Source organism: Trichomonas vaginalis, chromosome I (genome assembly GCF_026262505.1).
Source record: "Trichomonas vaginalis G3 chromosome I, whole genome shotgun sequence".
NCBI lineage: Eukaryota > Parabasalia > Trichomonadida > Trichomonadidae > Trichomonas > Trichomonas vaginalis.
The window spans coordinates 11,788,663-11,809,020 of record NC_067203.1 but is presented as its reverse complement, the minus strand read 5'-3'; the positions used below and the strand labels follow the sequence as shown (position 1 = coordinate 11,809,020).

The 20,358-nt window shown below is 35.4% G+C and overlaps 8 protein-coding genes and 4 pseudogenes across 12 annotated transcripts, besides 4 other annotated features; 8 read left to right on the top strand and 4 right to left on the bottom strand.

Annotated features, from left to right (window-relative positions):
* The first annotated feature begins 459 nt into the window (after window positions 1-459).
* Window positions 460-497: a mobile genetic element.
* Window positions 498-1,930: a mobile genetic element.
* A 292-nt stretch (window positions 1,931-2,222) lies between these two features.
* Window positions 2,223-2,448: a mobile genetic element.
* Window positions 2,449-2,909: 461 nt separating this feature from the next.
* TVAGG3_0971050 lies at window positions 2,910-3,904 on the bottom strand (annotated as a pseudogene). The gene has a single exon. A coding segment is annotated over exon 1 (995 nt).
* Window positions 3,905-4,751: 847 nt separating this feature from the next.
* Window positions 4,752-5,767, top strand: TVAGG3_0971040 (protein of unknown function, DUF4106 family; the record flags this gene model as incomplete). Its single annotated transcript, XM_051253685.1, has 1 exon — window positions 4,752-5,767. A coding segment is annotated over one exon (1,016 nt), but the record flags the coding sequence as incomplete, so codon positions are not given.
* A 1,080-nt stretch (window positions 5,768-6,847) lies between these two features.
* Window positions 6,848-7,747, top strand: TVAGG3_0971030 (protein of unknown function, DUF4106 family; the record flags this gene model as incomplete). The annotated part of the gene is made up of 1 exon (XM_051253684.1): window positions 6,848-7,747. The coding sequence occupies one exon, from the start codon at window positions 6,848-6,850 to the stop codon at window positions 7,745-7,747; it is 900 nt and encodes a 299-aa protein (XP_051079258.1).
* A 924-nt stretch (window positions 7,748-8,671) lies between these two features.
* Window positions 8,672-20,358: part of a mobile genetic element that runs on past the window's edge.
* On the top strand, window positions 11,239-12,319 carry TVAGG3_0971020 (annotated as a pseudogene). The gene has a single exon. A coding segment is annotated over exon 1 (1,081 nt).
* TVAGG3_0971010 lies at window positions 13,497-14,150 on the top strand (annotated as a pseudogene). Its single transcript has one exon. A coding segment is annotated over exon 1 (654 nt).
* TVAGG3_0971000 (organellar and viral DNA polymerase type B) lies at window positions 14,301-15,242 on the bottom strand (the record flags this gene model as incomplete). Its single annotated transcript, XM_051253683.1, has 1 exon — window positions 14,301-15,242. One exon carries the CDS (start codon window positions 15,240-15,242, stop codon window positions 14,301-14,303), a length of 942 nt encoding a protein of 313 aa, XP_051079257.1.
* On the top strand, window positions 15,936-16,136 carry TVAGG3_0970990 (uncharacterized protein; the record flags this gene model as incomplete). The annotated part of the gene is made up of 1 exon (XM_051253682.1): window positions 15,936-16,136. The coding sequence occupies one exon, from the start codon at window positions 15,936-15,938 to the stop codon at window positions 16,134-16,136; it is 201 nt and encodes a 66-aa protein (XP_051079256.1).
* TVAGG3_0970980 (uncharacterized protein) lies at window positions 16,165-16,746 on the bottom strand (the record flags this gene model as incomplete). The annotated part of the gene is made up of 1 exon (XM_051253681.1): window positions 16,165-16,746. One exon carries the CDS (start codon window positions 16,744-16,746, stop codon window positions 16,165-16,167), a length of 582 nt encoding a protein of 193 aa, XP_051079255.1.
* On the top strand, window positions 16,997-17,328 carry TVAGG3_0970970 (uncharacterized protein; the record flags this gene model as incomplete). Its single annotated transcript, XM_051253680.1, has 1 exon — window positions 16,997-17,328. A coding segment is annotated over one exon (332 nt), but the record flags the coding sequence as incomplete, so codon positions are not given.
* TVAGG3_0970960 (uncharacterized protein) lies at window positions 17,413-17,997 on the top strand (the record flags this gene model as incomplete). The annotated part of the gene is made up of 1 exon (XM_051253679.1): window positions 17,413-17,997. One exon carries the CDS (start codon window positions 17,413-17,415, stop codon window positions 17,995-17,997), a length of 585 nt encoding a protein of 194 aa, XP_051079253.1.
* Window positions 18,060-18,713, top strand: TVAGG3_0970950 (HNH endonuclease family; the record flags this gene model as incomplete). The annotated part of the gene is made up of 1 exon (XM_051253678.1): window positions 18,060-18,713. One exon carries the CDS (start codon window positions 18,060-18,062, stop codon window positions 18,711-18,713), a length of 654 nt encoding a protein of 217 aa, XP_051079252.1.
* Window positions 18,763-19,025, bottom strand: TVAGG3_0970940 (annotated as a pseudogene). Its single transcript has one exon. A coding segment is annotated over exon 1 (263 nt).

Genomic DNA, 20,358 nt, shown 5'->3' with positions numbered 1-20,358 from the left:
TTATTTTTTGAACTTTTATTCAAATCTTTGGTCGCAAGAAGAATTGCATGATAAATAAAAACATTTAATCAAAGTCAATTTTATTTTTCATATTCAAATGGACTGAGTGTTAACATTTAACATTTTTTGCTAATTGTCGTCAAAAATTAGGCGTAAAGCAAAAATTGATATTTCATATGGTTTTATGATAGATAAGCATTATATTCCCACTCATTATATTCGTAAATTTTGAGGTTTATCCTTCGCTTTTAAGATCATTGAATTTGATTTTTATATAAAATAGTTATATATTAGAAAATAATATGAGTTTATGTGATATTATTTTTCAGAAGATTTTGTGTTCTTCTTCAAAATTTTATTTTTTTATTAAAAAGAATCTTTACAAAATATACATTTACTTTAATTAATATTTAAAAACGTGCTCTATCAAAAGTTCCAAAAATTCAATATTTTAGCTTTTCTGAGGTGTCACTTTTGATGAATTTCTGTTTACAACACTCTTTTTTGATTAAATATAGATGATTTTCCCATTAAAAAATGAAATGATGCAAAATTTACGAAAACCGTTCGAAAATTGAATTAAAAATGAAAAGTAATACTTAAATGAGTAATTCTTTGAGATATTGGTCTTAGATTGAATGTAGCGTCATTCTTATATAGAATATATTCATATCATCGGAAATATGATAAAAAGCATATAATAAATGTCAAAAAAGTGAACAAATAAGCAAAGATATTTTTTTAAAAAACAATGAAAAGTAATACTTAAATGAGGAATTCTTTGAGATATTGGTCTTAGATTGAATGTAGCGTCACAAATTTCACAAATATAATTTACTATACAATTTTATTCATTTTTTTAAAATGGCTGACGACAGTCTGTATCAACTAACTCAACTAGTCAAGCATAATGATTATTCTTCGGATTCATTAAATCAACTTTATCAATGCATAAGTACAATGACAGAAAGATCAATTGGATGCTTGAATTGGGATAAATTTTTCAAAAAAATCACAATGACTGATGAAGTTCTTTTACATTTTTAGCATCCGTTTTAAACATTGAAAAGATATCAGAATTTTCAAGGATTCTATTTTTTATCAAATATTAATCTTGAAAAATTCAGTAATTTAACTGAAACAGAACAACAAACACAATTTTAAATTCCTACAAAGCGGATAAATTTACATATTACATAATATGCTCACAAATTGTAAAATCAAACTGGAACAATTTATCCCAAACTTTAGTTAATATTGCAAATCAATATTTGCCATTTTTAGATGAAGAAAAGCAAATATATATATTTACTGAAATAACTGACAATTATCAAAATTTTGAAATTTCAGTTGCAAACTTGTTACTTTTTTATGAAAACAATGAAGAAAAATTAAGCAACTGTTTTAATTTAACATTGTTCCAGCAAATTTATTCCAAAAATGGAATCGAGCAAATGATATTTTTTGCTGCAAATACAATTTGTTGCAATAACACTTCTATCAATTTTTACAATCTCCTTGAAATTGAAGAAATGAATCCATTTGATTTTTTTGATTTCTCAATTCAATAGAAAGAGATATTAAATTGCGATGATTTTCCAAAAGTTACAGAAGTAATCACAGGTTTAATCTCAGCTTCAAATATTAATGCTATTATGCGAATTTGCCAAAAAATTTTGGATAAAATTACATTTTATAAATGTAATTATTGCCATATTACCTCAATATGGAATTTTATCACAAATGCAACAATAATTCTTCCTGATGAAGATTTATTAATCAAATTATTAAAATTCATAGAAAAAACAGAAAAAGCAACAGATGAATTATTCGAACCGGAGAATGATTTGGGTTTCTATGAATATTTAAATTCGATTTTCTCAGATATTACATCTGCGAAAAATAAGCAATTTCTCTTGGAATTTCTAAAGGGGTATTATTATTGTCGTCTGGCGGTTTTAGACGACAATGCGAATTTTCAAATAATAGGATTTTTAGCCAGATAAAGAGCTACTCCATATATCATGCGTGTTTGCATACTATATACATAGATGGAATTGATGTTCTTCCTTTATTTAGGTACCGAAACATGCTTGAAAAATCTATTTTTTAGACGACAATGATAATTTTGTCACTTTTCCAGACGACAATAATAATTTATCACCTTTTTAGACGACAATAATAATTTTGTCACTTTTTCCAGACGACAATAAAACATCCTCATTTCTAAATACCCATGAAGATGACTTCACTTATGATCAAACATTGTGAGGTCATTTTTGATCAACAAATTAATTGAAATTCCGATCAAAAAAAAATTCACAAATTGGATCAAAAAAAATCGAATCTCAAGTTAAAAATAAAAAATTTCTACATTTTTATCAAATTTAGATTTTTTTTTTCAAATCATGCGAATTGATTGAATAATTGCATATTTTATCCCATGCAAAAAAAAAAAAAAAAAAAAAAAAAAAGGTAGTGGGGCTTCCAGGGGCTGCGCCCCTTCTAGCCCCTAAAAAACCTAGAGGAGAACTAAAAAATTATATAGTAAGAAATTAAAGTTTTTATTCGATAAGAACGACATCGCTATCGTTTTCTTCTTCCTCCTCCTCTTCTTCATAGTCAGTATCTGATGGCTCTTTGTCAGCCACATGACCAGCAACAAATATTGAGACAAATTGTTTCTTTGGTTTTGTTAGCAGGAACTTTTGATGGTCGTAGAACACGAATTCTACATTTGAAAATGTTGTGCTGAGTATTCTGTGAAATGGGAAATTGGAATTGGTTCTCCCATGCCAAAACCAGCAATGGGACGCGAACAAAACATCGTCTTCGACTCTTGCAGGTTTGTCAATTGCAACAGTAGTTATGATGTGAGGTTTTCCTTCACATCCTGCAAGAGATTGTACATGATAGATTGCTTTTTCTTCTCCCTCAGGAACTGAAAGTGTGAAATGGAATGAGAGTTCTCCATATTCATTTGCTTCTTCGTAATAGTTGTATGTTGTAGGATACACCAATTGAAATTTTCCTATTCTTGTTTCCCTCAGGTGTTGTCTATATTGCTTGGGAAAACATAAAATAAATTGCTCTATAGCTTGTGTTGCTATTAGATTGGTTGTAACTGGTAATTTTGAGGCGAAAAGGTCTACAAGAACACCGGGATTTTTTATGTCGTTTTCAATTGGTTTAACAGATTCTATGACTTTGTTAAACATTTCACTATAATCTGAGTTGTCTTCGACTCCCCAATTGTTAAGAAGTTTATACAACAATTTCAGTCTTTTCATGGCGTATTTTCTTTGAATGGATTCGGGTAGCGAGAGGTTACAGTCGTCGCTTTGTGTTTCGTTACTCGAATATTGTTCAAGAGAAATTAAATCTTGAAATTGTGCTCTTGTTAACATACTTGTAGAACTATGTGAAACTTGTTCTGGTGCTGGTTGTAAATCTGTTTCAGATGTTTCTGTTGTGTTTTGAGAAGAAGAAGAACTCAAATTGTTGGACAATTTGTCTTGAATTGTAGAACTATGTGAAACTTGTTCTGGTGCTGTTTGGACAACTGTATCTGTTGTGTTTTGAGAAGAAGAACTCAAATTGTTGGACAATTTGTTTGCAATTGTATGAGGAAGTTGCTTTGGTATTATAGGAGGTTGTAAGGGTTTTGAGAATGGTGAGACATAAGTTGTAGGAACTTTAACTGCAGAGGTAGTCGACGAATTGTTTGCAATTGTATGAGGAAGTTGCTTTGGTATTATAGGAGGTTGTAAGGGTTTTGAGAATGGTGAGACATAAGTTGTAGGAACTTTAACTGCAGAGGTAGTCGACGAATTGTTTGCAATTGTATGAGGAAGTTGCTTTGGTATTATAGGAGGTTGTAAGGGTTTTGAGAATGGTGAGACATAAGTTGTAGGAACTTTAACTGCAGAGGTAGTCGACGAATTGTTTGCAATTGTATGAGGAAGTTGCTTTGGTATTATAGGAGGTCGTAAGGGTTTTGAGAATGGTGAGACATAAGTTGTAGGAACTTTAACTGCAGAGGTAGTCGACGAATTGTTTGCGACACTTTTTCCTTCCATTATGAAAAATAAACTGTTTTTTTCGGACTACTCATAGAAAAGTTTAAAATAAACGGTTTTTACCAACGGAGACCCCCTATTTTTTTATTTTATTTAATAGTTACCGTTGGCAAACCGTTCCATCTCAAATATTGAATGAACTATAAACGTTTTTTGTTTTCTATATATACTTTTTTGTCCAACGGTAAAACTTTTTACACAACGGTTTTTGAGAGTCGTCGCCGTTGACTTTTTTGTAGAGCACTCAAAATAGTATAACTTTGTCCGGACAAGTAAGGGTCTATCGTCGCTACAGGAAAAGTTACAGGCGTTCCAAGGAAGTATACTTTGAGAAGCCTTTTCCCCTTATAGAATGAGATAGGACGGTTATTTTACAAAACTGACAACACTTTGACCGAGTAGTTTTTTGTGCTGAACAAAAAGTGTCATATAAACATCTGTCAAAAACCGCTTTTTAACTTCACTTAAAATGCCACGTAAGCTACGTAAGAATATACGTAAGAGGAAGAGAGCATTGAAACATCCAATAGTAAAACTGACACCACAACAACAGTTGCAACAACAAATGCTGAATGACCCCACTATGTTGCAACAAATGTCAAGCAACCTATGCTTTTAAACCGAGTTATTGGTGCACAGAGTGGAGGTTTAAGAGCGGCACTTTTAGCGAAAATGGCAGGCTATGGTGGAGCTGCAGACGGAACAGCTTATAACCCTCAAAGTCAAATGAATTTGAGTTCACTCAAAAATCAAATAACAGATGTCAAAAAGTCAAACATAGACATACAGAAACAAATAAGTGAAAACGAAAAGAAACTAGAATATGACAGACACACAAAGAAACTCAATGAGTTAAACGTAGAGAAAAAGAAGAAAGAAGAACAACTGAAAGAACTAAGTACAGAGGAATATGCGAAAAAAGTGTCAGAAAAAGCAGCAGAAGTAGCAAAAATGGAACAAGATGTTATAAATTTGAAAAACCATACTACTCAATATAAAGTACTGAAAGATGAAGAGATAAAACAAAAAGCCCTGAAGACATATATGGATAGCGATGAGTATAAAAAAGAAGTTGAAGCAAATGTAAAGGCAGAAAAACTTTTACAGTTGCAAAACCAAACCGTACAGTATGAAAACTTAGCACAAGAAAGTAAAAATAACGACGCAGCCATGCAAAAGGCAATGAAAAGCGCAGAATATATAAAAGCTAATAATGACTGGTTAGATGCCCAAGCCAACGCTAAAGCAGCCCAACTTATAGGGTCAATAAGGACAAAAATACAAGCGGATGAAGACAGTTCAAATGAAGCTTTAATGAATGCTGACTTTAAGAACGCCTTCGAAGCTCTTCATAGTAAGGTGAAACTAGTGAACGACTTCTCATCTGGAAAGAAACTGAAGTCTGAAGGTTTCGACAAAGAGTTAAAAGAAGTAGCACAAAATATGACGAAAATAACAGATGCAGCAACGAGACAGGCAGTTCAAAGTGCCTATGACGCCGTTAGAGCAACTGTTGTGGAAAGTCAAGAAAAAGAGTTACAACAGACCAAAACAGACCTAGTAAATGCTTTCTTAAAAACGAAAAGTCAGGTAGGACATTACGCTGCAGATGGAACATATGTGCCAGCTGGTGGAACTTATATACCACCAAACCCTCCAAGAGAAGCACCTGCACCAGGACTACCTAGAACATTTACATCGTCACATGGACACAGACACAGGCATGCACAACAACCAGCACAACAACCACCTCCACAACGCACAACAACCAACACAACAACCAGCACAGCAACCAACAGTTCAAAACCCTGCACAACAACAACCACAAACAGAGCAAGGACATAAAAGAAGTAGAGAACAAGGAAACCAAGAATTCTTAAAAATGCTTAAAGAAGAGTGTGGTTTCCCAGATACTGTTGACTTTAGTGACAGATATAAAGAAGCTATTGGAAAGTTCAAGGATGGAAATACTGACCCGAACCTATTTAGCTTTATGGCTCAGCACCAAAACGGATATAATCTCAAACCTGGAAAATACAAGCTCGCTAAGGGATATGATTTAATAGCATATCATCCAAATGACATGGATGAATTTACTCCGAGATATTTGATGTCAGAGCTAAATGACAATTCAACTTTCGTCATGAAACGCGTAAAAAATAGAGACGGAACGAAAGAACAAAAGCTTATGAATGCGGATGACGTAGATAGGGAAATTGTTAAAAACGGTCTCGGAATATATGAAATGCCAGCAGATGAGGTACAAGAAACTCCACAGGAAGAAATAGTTCAGATACAACCAGACATGGAAGAAATAGTTCAGCAACAACAGCTAGAAGAGCCTGAAGGAAACGAACAAGTCACTCCTTTGGAAACTAACTTCACAGAACTAGATGAAGATTTGGAACAGCCGAAAAATCTTGACCCTCAACAAGAGTATGCGGAGAATATGGAATATTTCCAAGAGTCTAAAAAAATTCGGCTGACATAGTAGAAGAATATCGAAAAATGTTTGCCGACATACAAAAGACTCCAGCACCAGATGAAAATATTCAGCATAGAATGGAAGAACTGAAAAAAATGTACACAAATACAACAACCCTTTTTACTTACGAGCATTTAACGTTCAATCTTCGGATGAACTCGGTGAAGATAAAAGGTTAAATTTCAAGAAAACATATAGAAATGAAACATTGTTTAAAGTTCATTCAGAACCTAACCAAGATGGAAACAAACCTACTTTTGTTTCTGCAGACGATGGAACTACAATGAGATGGGGTCATAAAGCTAACCCGGATAGGTGGTTCATAAACTTACAACCTCAATTCCAAGAAGTTGTAGACGCAATGGAAGTCAATGGTGAACCAGATATAGCTGGTATTTTAAGCGCGGCTTTAATGCCATTGAAAGATATGAAACATGCAGATATTTTGGACCAGTATGAAATGAACATGGCTGATGGAAATATAACACCTGACGTTCTAGAACATTTATCTCAAAGAACTACACAGAACCATAGAGATGGTATATTTGGTGAAGAGTTTAGAAAGAAAGTTATGGACAGAGAAGGAAGAGAACCTATTGTACATGACCTTGCAAACGAAAGTTTACAAAATGTCATAAAAACTTACTTTGCAGACAATGAACCGAGAAGGGATGAATATTTAAGAAAACTCAAATGGACAGTACCAAATGAAATGTTAGTATTGAAAAACATGTTCCTTGACAAAATAAAACCAACTACAGAAATAAACGACGCAAGACTGAAACATTGGGTAAAAGCTTTTCCATTCACAAAAGATATAGTTGGTAACATGGAAAGAAAACCAGAATGGCTACAAAAACATATATTTGGAAACGAGCATATTCCATATGGACAGGCACTGTTTGAAGAGCTTGAACCGGAAACTCAGGAAAGAGTCATGCAAACAATACGCGAAGACTCAAATACAAACTATGACAAAATCTTTCTAGGATATAGGTTACCTGAGATGGGCGACCAGAGCCAAAAGGCAAAAAGGACATGGGAAATTTGCAACATACTAGATGAACATAATGCAAAGATGCAACAACTTCAAGCAGAGGGCAATGAAGGAAAAAGAAGAGTTAAAAACTCAGTCAGGAAGAAAGTAAAGCTTGGTCGGAGTGGGTTCTATTATGACATATAAATCCAACTATTCTATATTTTTACTCATATGAAATGTACGCCGCTCAGAATATAACGCCAACAGTTTTGGATGCCATGAATGGAAATGTTTCCGAATGGTATAACGAATGCGACAATGCCATTAGAAGGTCAGAAATAGTTCCTGGAACTTACGAATATACAACTGCTGTTTCTTATGGAAACGTAGGTGAGTTTGGAGAAGGTTCTTCAACAACAGTAGATATTGCTTGCGACAGGTTTCATATTATTTCTATTGACAACTCTTTCTTATACGTGGAACAAGACATTGAAATAAAACCTTCTGCCAAGTTGTCTGACAAGAAAGGTTGCAATGGAATTTTCTATGTCGGATACCAATATGCTCCAGAAGTTTTCATGGGATATAAGATATATTCTAACTCTGACTTAGTTCAAACAGTAACATGGGCAAACTATGAATGGTTCGCTTTGAGAAACTCAGTACAACCACAAGCTAGAGAACAAACAGACCAATATGCAACTATTGAGAAAATAAGAAGACTTGACCCTAACGTTCCAGGAGTTTATGTTAACCTTTCTGGACAAACTGCAGCAGCAGTAACCAAAGTAAAACTGAAACTTAGAGTTCCTTTGTCATCTTTCCTCATCTTCAGGTTTTTAAGATACTTGCCAAACTGGGCAGGAAAAATTTCTATCGAACTTACTCCAAGCAAAAATAACTTAGTCATTGCACCAACACAAGACCCATTCACTCTTACAGAAGTAGTGGAACAAATAAAATGTCATTCGCCGACTTTTGCAAAAACAAAGTTGACTTAGACTTTGGTTTCTCAAACCTCAACACTGAAGTAAACTATTTTTCAATGCTGCTGGAGATGCTTGGGACCCAGTTAAGTTCACATGCGAAAAATTTGAATGCAAGAGAATAGAAAGCAGACTTGCAGTCTATATGTTGGACCCAGATATTTCAAATGCTTTAGCTGCCAAATATATTGCAGTTCCACTTATGTTCCCTATACACCAAATATCTGTCAAAGACTTTGCAGGTGAAGTTGGAAACCAAAGTGCTGACCCAGGTGCAAGAACAGATATTGCTTTAACAACTGCAATGAAACATGCAGATACTATGTTTGTACTGTTCAGACGAACTATAAATGACTATTCTTGTTTCTACAACCCCGGTATTAAATATCATATAAACATAGATGGCAAATATTATCCAAGAGAAGAATATTCTACAGTTGAGGATATGAGGTCATACAACTTGACATTAGATGCTATGAACTTTAACAACAACTTCACAACAACCATTAACCCTGAAATGCAAAGTTCTATTATGCCATATGTGAAAGTATGGACTCATACAGGAGGTCAAAAAACTCAATATACAAATGGAGACCGTTCAAACTTTTGGCTTGGCATTCCATTTGCTGACTCAGAAGACTTTATGGGTGGTATTTCAACTGTTGGTACAGTTCAAATACAATATACTGGTGACAGAGACGGTCCAGATGAACTGAGAGCAAAGAAGTTTACAAAACCAATAGCACTTTTCACGGAAGATGCTCTTTTGAAGATTCGTTCGATGAAACCTGCTGGGGCTCCTCAGATTGGCATAACGACAGCTTCCATCGAGCAGATTTTGGCAGCAGGTCAGTAAGTTGTTCTTGAACTGACTTCTCTCCGTCAAATATTGACAGTACGCCAGTTTTGACATAAATTGTATTATAAACTTACCTTTAGAAATATCGGTCAGTTTTGTTGTTATATTTTTGTCTGCTTCAAGAACTTTCACCATCTCGGTTATACTTTCTTTGCTTTATGAAATATTTTGGTTCAGCAAATATTGCTATTCTATAACATTTTCCATTGTTTGTGTAAAGAACTACTCTGTCAATGAACTTGTATGTTTGTGTGTGTAAACTTTTTTTGCTTCAATTCAGAAAATACGTCCCTTTTTATTCTAAGTAAAATGTCATTTCCGAAAAATAGAAGCGTAAGTGTTTCAAAAGGTTTAATGGCGATGGCAGATGTGAAGTTAAATTCACCAACTCAAACAAACAGTCAAAGTGTTGTTGTCAATGTCAAAGACAGAGATGTTGAAGTGGGGAAACCATACGAAGACGAAGATGGTATAACAATAGTTCCTGTAAAAGAACCAACATACCCTGAAGTTAGCAGAGATTAAGTTCTGTTGCAGATATTCGAAACGACTACCAACAACTTAAAGACAAACTTAAAACTCAGGAGAAGATTTGTCAGGCTTTGGTATAATGTTAAACTTGGTTGAGCACAACCCTGTAAAAGTGAACTCATATGTCATCGCACCTCATGAAATTTTGAAAGAACTATTGAAACTTTTGACAGAGGCAGACGATATAAACATAAAAGAAATAGAACCCGACATTGCTTGCTGTGGTGTTTCATATAATGTCATTGACAAGATATACGTTATGAAAGGAGGTGAAACGTTGAACTTAAAATATAGTTTCCCAGACGTCATAAAATATTTGACGACCACAACATTTCATTAAAATTTATTTGCTAAGTAAATGGCAGAAGATATAATGGTTTATACTATTACGACTAAAAACCCTGAGTCATATAATTCTATAACAACAAACTTACAAAGTCCTCAAGGACGGTATTGTAAACTAACTTTAAACACAATGACGACTAAAGCCTGTTTTGCTCTTTGACACCAGAAGACTTTATTGTTTGAATGGTAAAAAATACTCCTTTGAAGATACTTACTCAGATATACCACCAACAGGTTTTGTTGACTTATTTAATACTTTAAGTACGGGTGTAACATGTGCTGCAACTAGAGCAGGTTTCATTATGTTTGGATGTCCGACTGAGTTTACTATAAACGATATGAGCTATAATACAAAACTTATTCTGGTTTTTACTACCAACAGTTTCCTATAACAGGAAAAGGTGTCATACAAGGAATGTCTATTCCATTGACATTTAAGCACACCAATCTTTATATATTGTTTCAAACTTAGGTTCAAAGTGTTATTCGAATGTCGACAGAAACTATTATGACCAAAAGATACTTATGCGTATAAACAATACTTTCTCTGCTGGTTTGCCTATTGTTCATTCGAATGCAGAATTTTCAACCTTAGTGAACTCAAACACTTTGGCAAGTATAACGTTGACATTAGTTGACGCAAACTTTGTTCCTGTAAAACTTTTATGTCCTATGTATTTGTCAATGACGGCAGAAAGTTTCGAATTGGAAGATGCAACTGGTGAAAGTATTGTATTACAAGAACAACTTCAACAACAAATAGCTCAAAACAACAAATGCAACAAATGCAACAACAAAGTCAAGAATAAAAAAAAATATTTTTTTTTATTTATAAAAATGTACAGAATAGATGTTTCAGATTTTTATGACTTCCAAGCGTTCAGAAATATGTGTCCATTTAGAGACTATAAAAAGCAGTCGAGAATTTGAAACGTTTAGTCATTTATGTCGACTCTGCCCCAGAATGTTATGTCATGAAAGAATGGGATGTTGTCTTTAACAAACCAAGAGCAACAATAGTTTCAGAACAAGAATGTAGACAGAAACTTAAGAAAATAAAAGTCGTACAAGTTGGCATGAAGATGTTAGATGCTTGGGATATCTTATTGTCAAAGTTAGAAGATTTTTCAGTTCGTGGTATAAAGTTCTATACACCTTCTCCAAACTTCTATTCTATCTTCACTGGATATAAATACGAACAAGTAGAATGGAAAGAAAATATTATAGAAGCTTGGTTAGACCATGTCAAAGAAATTATATGCAATGGAAACGAAAGAGTCTATGAGTATATCTTATGTTGGTTTGCAAACATCTTACAACATCCAAGTGCTAAAAATGAAACTGCTCTCATTATAATTGGAAAACAAGGAAGGTAAGAATACTTTCTTTACAGATATTTGTGCAAACTGTTAGAGGGCTATTCGAACCGAATATGACAAACAGAAAACATCTGTGGCAAATTTAACTCTCAATAGAGAATATGAAACTATAGTTTGCGAACTTCAAAGTATAGATACAACAAAAGTTTTGAACTCAGATGCTTTGAAGAGTCTTATAACAGACAAAGTTGGAGTTGTTGAAAGAAAATATAAAGACCAAAGAGTTGTTGAAAATGTTGCAAACTTCATTATGGTTTCAAACAATGCTGTTCCGATGAAGTTAGAAAGTTCTGACAGAAGATATGTAGTTGTCAGAACGTCAGATTCTCGTATGCAAGATACAGAATATTTTGACGCTTTGTCAGAATGTTTGACATCTGACTTTTACAACCACTTGTTCTCATATTTCATGACATTAGATATTTCTAAGTTCAATCCAAGACAAATTCCACATACCGAAGAAGACAAACATTGTTAGAAGCAAACAAGAGTGTATATGAACTGTTATAGATGAGACTACTTGAGTGTTTAGATGAAAGGTCATTGTACGATTCATATAAACAGTATTGTCAAGAATATGGTTATATGGCAGCGTCTAAACGTACATTTTGGCAAATGTCAAAATCTTTTAGATGTTCAGAACGGCGTATATACAAAGAAAAATTTTTCTGAGTAAATTTAAAAAAAAATCTTTTTTTATCCGATAGAAAGATGACGAAATTCATCTCAGTAAATAAGTACATGACAGAAGTCAAAGAAGAACTAACCCATTCGCTTATTTGAATGTTTACTTCTACCATTTTGAAAAGTCTACATTTTGACAAAAGTTTGGAACATCGAACCAGTTAAGTTTGCTATTGTGACTAAAAATGGTGCGAAATTTGAAGACTTAGACATAGAAGGTTTGTTAGCAGTCAAAGAAAGTTTTGACAGAAGGTTTCAAACCTTAAAGAAGGCAAAGCATACAAACTTGTTATACCTTATGAACCAAAGAAAGCAGACGACTATGAATATTATGAGTCTAAGATAGTTGAAGTTCAAGGTAAATTGGGTAAAAAGATTTTAGAGTCTAAGCCAGTGTTTGCTCCTAAAGAGGAAGAGAACATTGACATTGACCCAGAAATGTTCTAAAAATAAAATTTTATTTTTACATGTCAAATTTCTTTTTCTCTGGAACTGGTTCAGGTTCTTTCTTCTCTTCTCTTCTTCTTTTCTTTTCTTTCTTTCTTTTCTCTCTTCTTCTTTTCTGGTGGAGTTATGTCAAATTTCGAACCATATTTATGTAAAAGTTCTTTGTCCTTTAATAGCTCTTCTATTCTGTTTTCTATTTCATCTTCAAGAACAGCGCATGTGTCTTCTTTGCATTCTAAGAACTTTTGTTGGACTTCATCTTTCCAAGGCGTCATCTCTGTCAACAAGTCTGTCATTGACAAATTTTAAGACTGCTCTGCTTAATGTTTTATGGTTCTTGTCATATTCCCAGAAACAGAACTTTAGAACAAATTCACCTTTCTTGTTTACACTATGTAAGATTTTATGGTCGACAGATGTTTTGCTGTCGAAAAGCTTGTCTCGAATATAGATAGCGAAATCGCTAGACATTTTCTAAAAGATAAAAATTTTAATTTTTCTAAAAATATGTTAGAAAAAAAGTTTGCTGACATTGACAAGAAATTTGAGAATGTTTTAAAAAGAACAAGAGGAAGTTAGAAAATGCTCAGATAAAACCTATACATGACAAGTTCTTATTTGCTCAGAATGGTATAACAGGTCTAATTGCACCACCTGGGTCGGGTAAGACTTTCACTTATCTTAAAATGGCTGCACAACAACAAGAACTAGATGAGAAGAACCCATTCTATGAGTTAGTTGTTATTTGTAGTACTTCTGGTCAATTTGACCAAACCGTCAATTCGTTCAAAGATATTATAAAGAAGTCTAAGTTAGTATGTATAAAGATCTGAGTTGTTAGATTGGATAAAGAAGTACCAAAGAAGAGTTTTGAAGTATAATGCTATAAATGAGTATATAAATTCGAAGTTTAAAGACCCTAATGAGGAAATGCAGAGAATATTAGAGAAGAAACACTTCAGAAACAAACAGAAAGAGATAGAATACATTTCGAAGAAATTGCAATCTTACGATTGGAAGACTTACCCTCATAGATGTCTTCTTATCTTAGATGACTTTGCTTCTCATCCTTTGTTAAAGAACAGAGAACAAGACATGTGTCGAATTCTTAAGAAGCTCAGACACTTTAACATCTCTGTTGTCATTTGTGTACAGACAGCAAAGAGTTTAAGTAAGGATGTTAAAGAATACTTACTGACATACTTTTCCCCGGATTGTCCGAAGACGATTTCATGGAACTTATGAAAGAGTCCATGGCAGGTAAGTTTGACAGACATGAACTATGGGAGAAGTACAAAGTCATACAAGACCCTCATACTTCTTTCAGAATTCATATCTACGCAAACAAAGTTCAAATTGTAAAAAGTCAAGCTTGAAAAATAAATGGTTCATTTACTCTACTTGTTTGAAGTTGTCAAAATACTCTGTTATTTTTCACTGTTTTCATACGGAATTCAGCAAAAATAATGTTTATGTTAGAATGTTAGATCTAACATGTTTTCTAACATGTTTTCTAACATAACTATTTACAAGCGTTTTACATGGTATATGTTGCGATGGTTCATGACTCTAAACAATTTCGTAGCTTCTATTTCTTCTGTCAGTATGTCAAAAGTTTTAACGATACCGAAAGTTTCTTTATACTTCTTCTTGACGTCAGATAGAAGGAAATCGTCAGCAGTTGGATAGTTTTTGTTCAGAAATTCTAACATGTTCATTTTATCTTCTGCTGGTTTTTCTGCTTCTTTCTTTAAATCTGCATAGTCGTTTCGCATACGTTCTATCTCTTTGACGGAGTAGTTATATTTCCTCATTGCTGCTTTACATTTTGAACATTGCGGATTCATTTTTGCGTTATATTCTGAAACCTTACCTGCTAAAACAACTAAGGCGTCAATGGTTTTCTTCATCTCGAACATAGCGGGTCTTATTTGTTCGTTCCATACCTTACCCCTACTATCTTTATCTCTTATTTCCCAAACACATTTTGCAACTAATGAAACAAAGTTGTCGTAGGTCTTAAATTCTTCGGATTTATATATGTCAGAAACATTCTTATATACCATGTCGCAATCTTTGTCCATAACCTTATGGTTGCAATGAAAACCAAGGAATTCATAATTTACCTTTCGTATGAACTTCTTTATTTCTACTGAGTCAGTTGCTTTGACTTCTATTTCGTCAAATTCGGGAATGGTTAGTTTTTGTTGTTGGATTTCAGGCAATTTGGGTAAATGGTCAATAATGTCCTGCATTTCATAAAGATACTGTTCATTTGTTTCATCTTTCGCACTACAGTCTAAATTACTTGTTAAAAGTTCTTGCTTTATCTTCTGGATTTTTGTTTCGAAAGTATATGAAGAAGGAATGAAGTTTTTCATCTCTACTAACATAGATGTTGGATTCATAACTAGCGAGTTTGGTGCTGTAGTTGTTTGAATTGTTGTTGTGCCGATTGTTGAAATCATGTCTTTTATACAAAATAAAAAAAATAAATAAAATAAAAAATAAAACTAATTTTATTTTTTATTTCGGGAAAATTCATGAAAATTCAAGAGTTTTAGACCATGTTAGAAAACGTGTTAGAAAACATGTTAGATCTAACATTCTAACATAAACATTATTTTTGCTGAATTCAGCAACAAAATTCAAATTGTAAAAAGTCAAGCTTGAAAAATCTAAGTGTTTAGTCTTAGTAAGATGGTAGCTTCTTAAAGCAAATACCATTGCTGAGTTTTATGTACGTGAAGAGAAGTACAATGAATTCAATTACGAGTACAATTGCAATGACAACTAAGGCAACTATTTTTGTCTTTTGCCAGCAAGGTACTTCTTCTCTTCCAATGGTTCGGCAGAACTATACTCACTCATGAGAAATGCCAAAACGGTTTAATAGAAAAAGTGTCATTTTTTCATGTCCGAAGACTCGAAGGTGCAACACTTCCAAAATACCGACGAACTCAGAAGAGCAGCATGGCAGTATGTTCTTGACAACTTCTTTGAGTTCTCCAGGAACACCTTGGAAAATGCTGAAGAACTCCGACACAGAGAATTTGGAGAAATTGCACTCCAATACTACCTTGACAAACAAAGGGTAAACAAAGGGTAAACAAAGGGTAAAATAAGACTAAAAACTTAAGGTTTAAAAAAGTGACATTTTTATGAGCTCCGAGTCACCGAGAAAACTTGGTCAGATGTTAGCAGCTTACTTCCCTGAGGAGGATGGAAGCGTTACATACGTAAGGTTCAAAAACAACGAACCTGGAATTGCGTACCAAATTCGCAATTACATGACCATGGAAGAGTACGAAAGGTTCCTACAAGAGAAACCAGCTCTAAACAACTCAGAAAAGAAAGAATAAAAAGTTTAACTCGTAATTGTTTATTTTTTTACTTGTATGGGCAAGCTGCAAGAATGAAGTCGACTATCTCAGTCTTTGTCTTGACCAGTTGGACTGCTCTTGCGAGTACGTCTGTTTTGCGGTCTCCAGCTGGTGTCTGACCTTCGTAATTGCGCATGTTCTTGAGAGCTCCAGTTGTAAATGATTGTAGGATGAAGAGTCTCTCAGACTGCTTGAGGTAGTCTTCACGGTCACGAACCGAATCTGTGGTACGAGTCGAATCGGTCGATTTGAGGGAAGAGACTGAAAGCCTGTCGTCTTCCATAGGGGCTGTGGCATAATCTTTGCGTAAGCGGTTCAGACCTTCTTCGAACTCTTGGTCTCTCTTGGATTGAGATTGAGATTGGAATTGCTGGGGTGGAGCTTGCTGGAACATCCAAGGGTTGGGGAAGTAAGGCATAGGCTGAGGAGGAGGGTAGTTCGGGAAGCCTTGTGGTGGGTAGTAACATTGAGGTGGAAATTGGTAGTAAATCGGAGGTACTTGCTGGAACTGAGGTTGCTGAGGAGACTGTTGTGGTTCCTTAGGTTCCTCTGGTTGGGATATGGGCTCGGTTGGTGGGACGTCGGACATCTGTTTGTGGCTTAACCGTCGGAAGGAAAAACCTTTCCTGTCGGAAGGAAAAACCTTTCCTGTCGGAAGGAAAAACCTTTCCTGTCGGAAGGAAAAACCTTTCCTGTCGGAAGGAAAAACTTTTTCTGAAGTTCGACCAAAAGTTCTCAATTTTCGAAAATTTGAATGGTTTACGGACGGACAACTGGAAGAGTTCTTCCTGTCGTCGGGAAATTTTTTTCCAGTTGTCGGGAAAATATTTTCCTGTCGGATGGAAGGACTCGGAATACCAGAAGGATTTGATGAGGCAATTTACCTTATAGAGATAAATGAAGTTGTTAAGCAGTACTTGCGCAGGGTAATGAAGCCCAAGGTCAAGTTCACCACTATTTCTGGAAGGTCTACACTTCAGCTCGAGACTTCGACTGGAATTCCAATTCAAATACCAGACGGGACAGCCTACGATGGCATAAAGGACGCCAAAAGAGAAGCTCTTGTTAAGTTCCTAAACAAACGTCCTTGGATAAAAATACCAAACAAGGAGAACCCCCTACCCCATATGAAATTGGCAATTCAGTCTCTCCTTCACTTCTCGGGTCAGCCGTTCTACATAACCTGTGAAGGCGACATCCAACCAGTTCAGTCAACCTTAACGTTTTGAGTAAAAACATTTTTTTCATTTTTTGAATGAAGCAAGTTAAATTCGTCCCACACCAATCTCAATGGACCGATGAAGAGTTTCAAGCCATGGTTGAAGGTGTTGAGAACGACATAGACGGCGAACTTGAAGGAGCTCAAACCACAATTGCAACCAAAATTGCAGAAGTCAAGGAACAGATAACTCCACTGAAAGCTACCAAAGCTACTCTTGACCTCATGGATAGTTACCGTTTAGATGTCAAGAGTGGAATAAGACATTTAAAATTAAAACTTCTAAACTACGAAGCTATACTCCAAAAGTTAGCAGAAATGAGAAGACTTTACCAGAGCTACTTACATGTAAGGGACTTACCTTCAAGCAGTCCGACCAAAGATGAATTTTCTGACATTGTCCCAATTTTGTCCGAAAGTCAGCTCAGATGTTTTGAACTGCTCCCAACATATCCGGAATATGAACGTTTGCCTGAACTCTTCCGCAATCTCAAAAAACGTTTTTTGGTTCTCATGTTCGAAACTTTTATCGGAAGAGACAACAAACGTTCAGAAGAAGAACAAGATATTATTTTAAACTTGTTGTATGACTTAACCGTCATAACAAGCTTTTTGAAGTAAAACCGTCATTCTCAAACCACTTCATTTTTTCGATGTCCGAACAAGCACCGAAGCCGAACACAATGGCAGATGTCCTTTCAATGTTGCCAGACAAGCGCCCAGTTCAAATTCAAATTTTGAATTTGAAAGCTCATCTGACAAACACCGTTAAGACTCTCCAAAGTAGTCTTATGGAAGAGATGACCAAGCTCAAAGCCGATGTCCTCATGAACCAAGCTTCCAATGAGAAATGCCTGAATGATTTAACGGAAACCTTGCGCATTTACGCGAGAGAGAACCGAGACCTTGCCAGACTCATCTACCGTTTCTTCGAAGAGATAGACGCCATCTGGAAGGTACTCGGAAAGGACAGAACCTCCAACACCGTAATTCGTGAGTACCAAATTGAAGAAGGAATTTTCGAGGAAGAAGAGAAACACGAAGAAGAAGAGAAACACGAAGAAGAGGAAGTTTGGGCAACCCTTGTTGCCGATGACACTTACGAAATTTCCCAACCCTACCCATACCAAATCCGCAACAAGGAGACAGGCAAGGTTCTTACCCCAGTCCTCAACAACTTGGGACACTTGAACCTTAACCTTCGGAATCGCGGTTCAATCTCCATGGGCAAGCTTGTCGCAATTCAATGGGTTCCAAATCCAGGCAAGAAGACGAAGGTCAGACACATTGACGGTGACAAGCTCAACAACCGTAAGGAGAACCTCGAGTGGTTCTAAGAGTAAAAAAATTTTATTTTAGGGGGAAACCCCGAGTAAATTTAGGTGTTTATTTAGTTAAGTAGCTTAAATTAAGGGCAATTTGGATAAGTAGTTCCTGACCCCTGAATTGGACTCTTTCGTCATCCCAGTTGCGTAGGAGGTCGTCCCAGAGGAGTTGGTAGAATTGCCATTCCAAGGACGATTTGTCCTCCCAGGCATTGAGGATGTACTGCTCGTAGAGTCTCATGACCTCTGCCTTGCACCAGACACCCTCTCCCTTGGAACGTAAGGCTTCTTCGAAGTGCTCGAATGCGATTGGCTGCGGACCATCTGAAATGACACTTTTTGTCCGTTTGGTCAATGTTCGTGTCTCGTGTCATAGTCGACGAAAATACAAACAAACAGGTTATATATGAGTTTGAGACCAAGAATGGTGTAACTCGACCTGTCCGATTCAAATTCGAATAAAAATTTTTTACTTCATGCAATGTTTTATTTCTGTGCCGTCTTCAAGTATGCCCCAGTACTTACGCTTGGAGAGGACATGAACTTCGGTTGAAAATTTTGTCCAATTTGAATTGACCCATCTTTTCACCGACCATTCCCATTTCAATGAGTTTGTATATAGCCTTCTTCGTTCGTCATGAGTGCGTCAATGTTCTCATAGTAAACCTTCACTTTGGATTTGACTTCGGAGAAGAATTTGTTGTAGTTGTCAAGGACTGCCTTTGCGAACTGAGGATAGGACCAATGTTCGACAATAGGTTTTAATGTGGTTTACTAAGCCACTTTGACCTTGAGTGAATTCGTACTTCAAAACAAAAGGAGAAAAACCTTTCAACAAAGTTGTCGACCTTTCTCATAATGTTTACTCTTCATCTCTTGAGGTTTCTTAATGGAATATCCCCATGTCGAATTCATAAGCAATTTGAGTGTCATTGCAAGTTTGGGGTTTGAAGCTTTCTAATATCATACAGTTGTTGTATGACTTTTCCAACTGTATAGTTCCTTCCGGGAACTCACCATCTTCGCTTTGGAATTCCAGTTCGGAATATATTGGACAAACCTCATGTGCACGCTTACGGTCGACATAGTATTATCCTTTTCATCTGGATCAGAGCTTAACGCAATTGGTCCAGGTTTGTGAAATTCAAGTGAGTCTCTTATCTTCTGAGAAACTTCTCCTGTTCTCTCATAACAATCGTCGAAGGCAACCTGTTTCATATAAAACCTTCTGACCTAACTCAGATGCTCTCCAATACAATTTGACGTCAATTGGATGTCTCAATGGAAGTTTGTTTATAGCATCTTGAAGTTCTTGCAACCTCATTGGGAAGTTCTTCTGGTTTCGGTTGGTATCCGAACAATCCAACTCTTGTAAACGAACTTCTTTGTAAGAACTTTTGTCTGGAACAAACTTTTGGTCTTGCACAAAGAAAGTTATTTGTCTCTCTTTGGTACAAAAGTTTCTGTCAGTGTCATCTGGAATTGGTTCCAACAAACTTTCGCGAAAAGAATGTTAACAGCTCTGCACATGTTGCACTTGCCTTTTCCGAACAATGGGTTTGTAAGAACTTTCGTTTCAACATAAGTGGTTGTGGACAATTACAATCTTTCAACCATGGCAATTTGAAGTCAATAACATAGTCGTCATGTGAAGAAC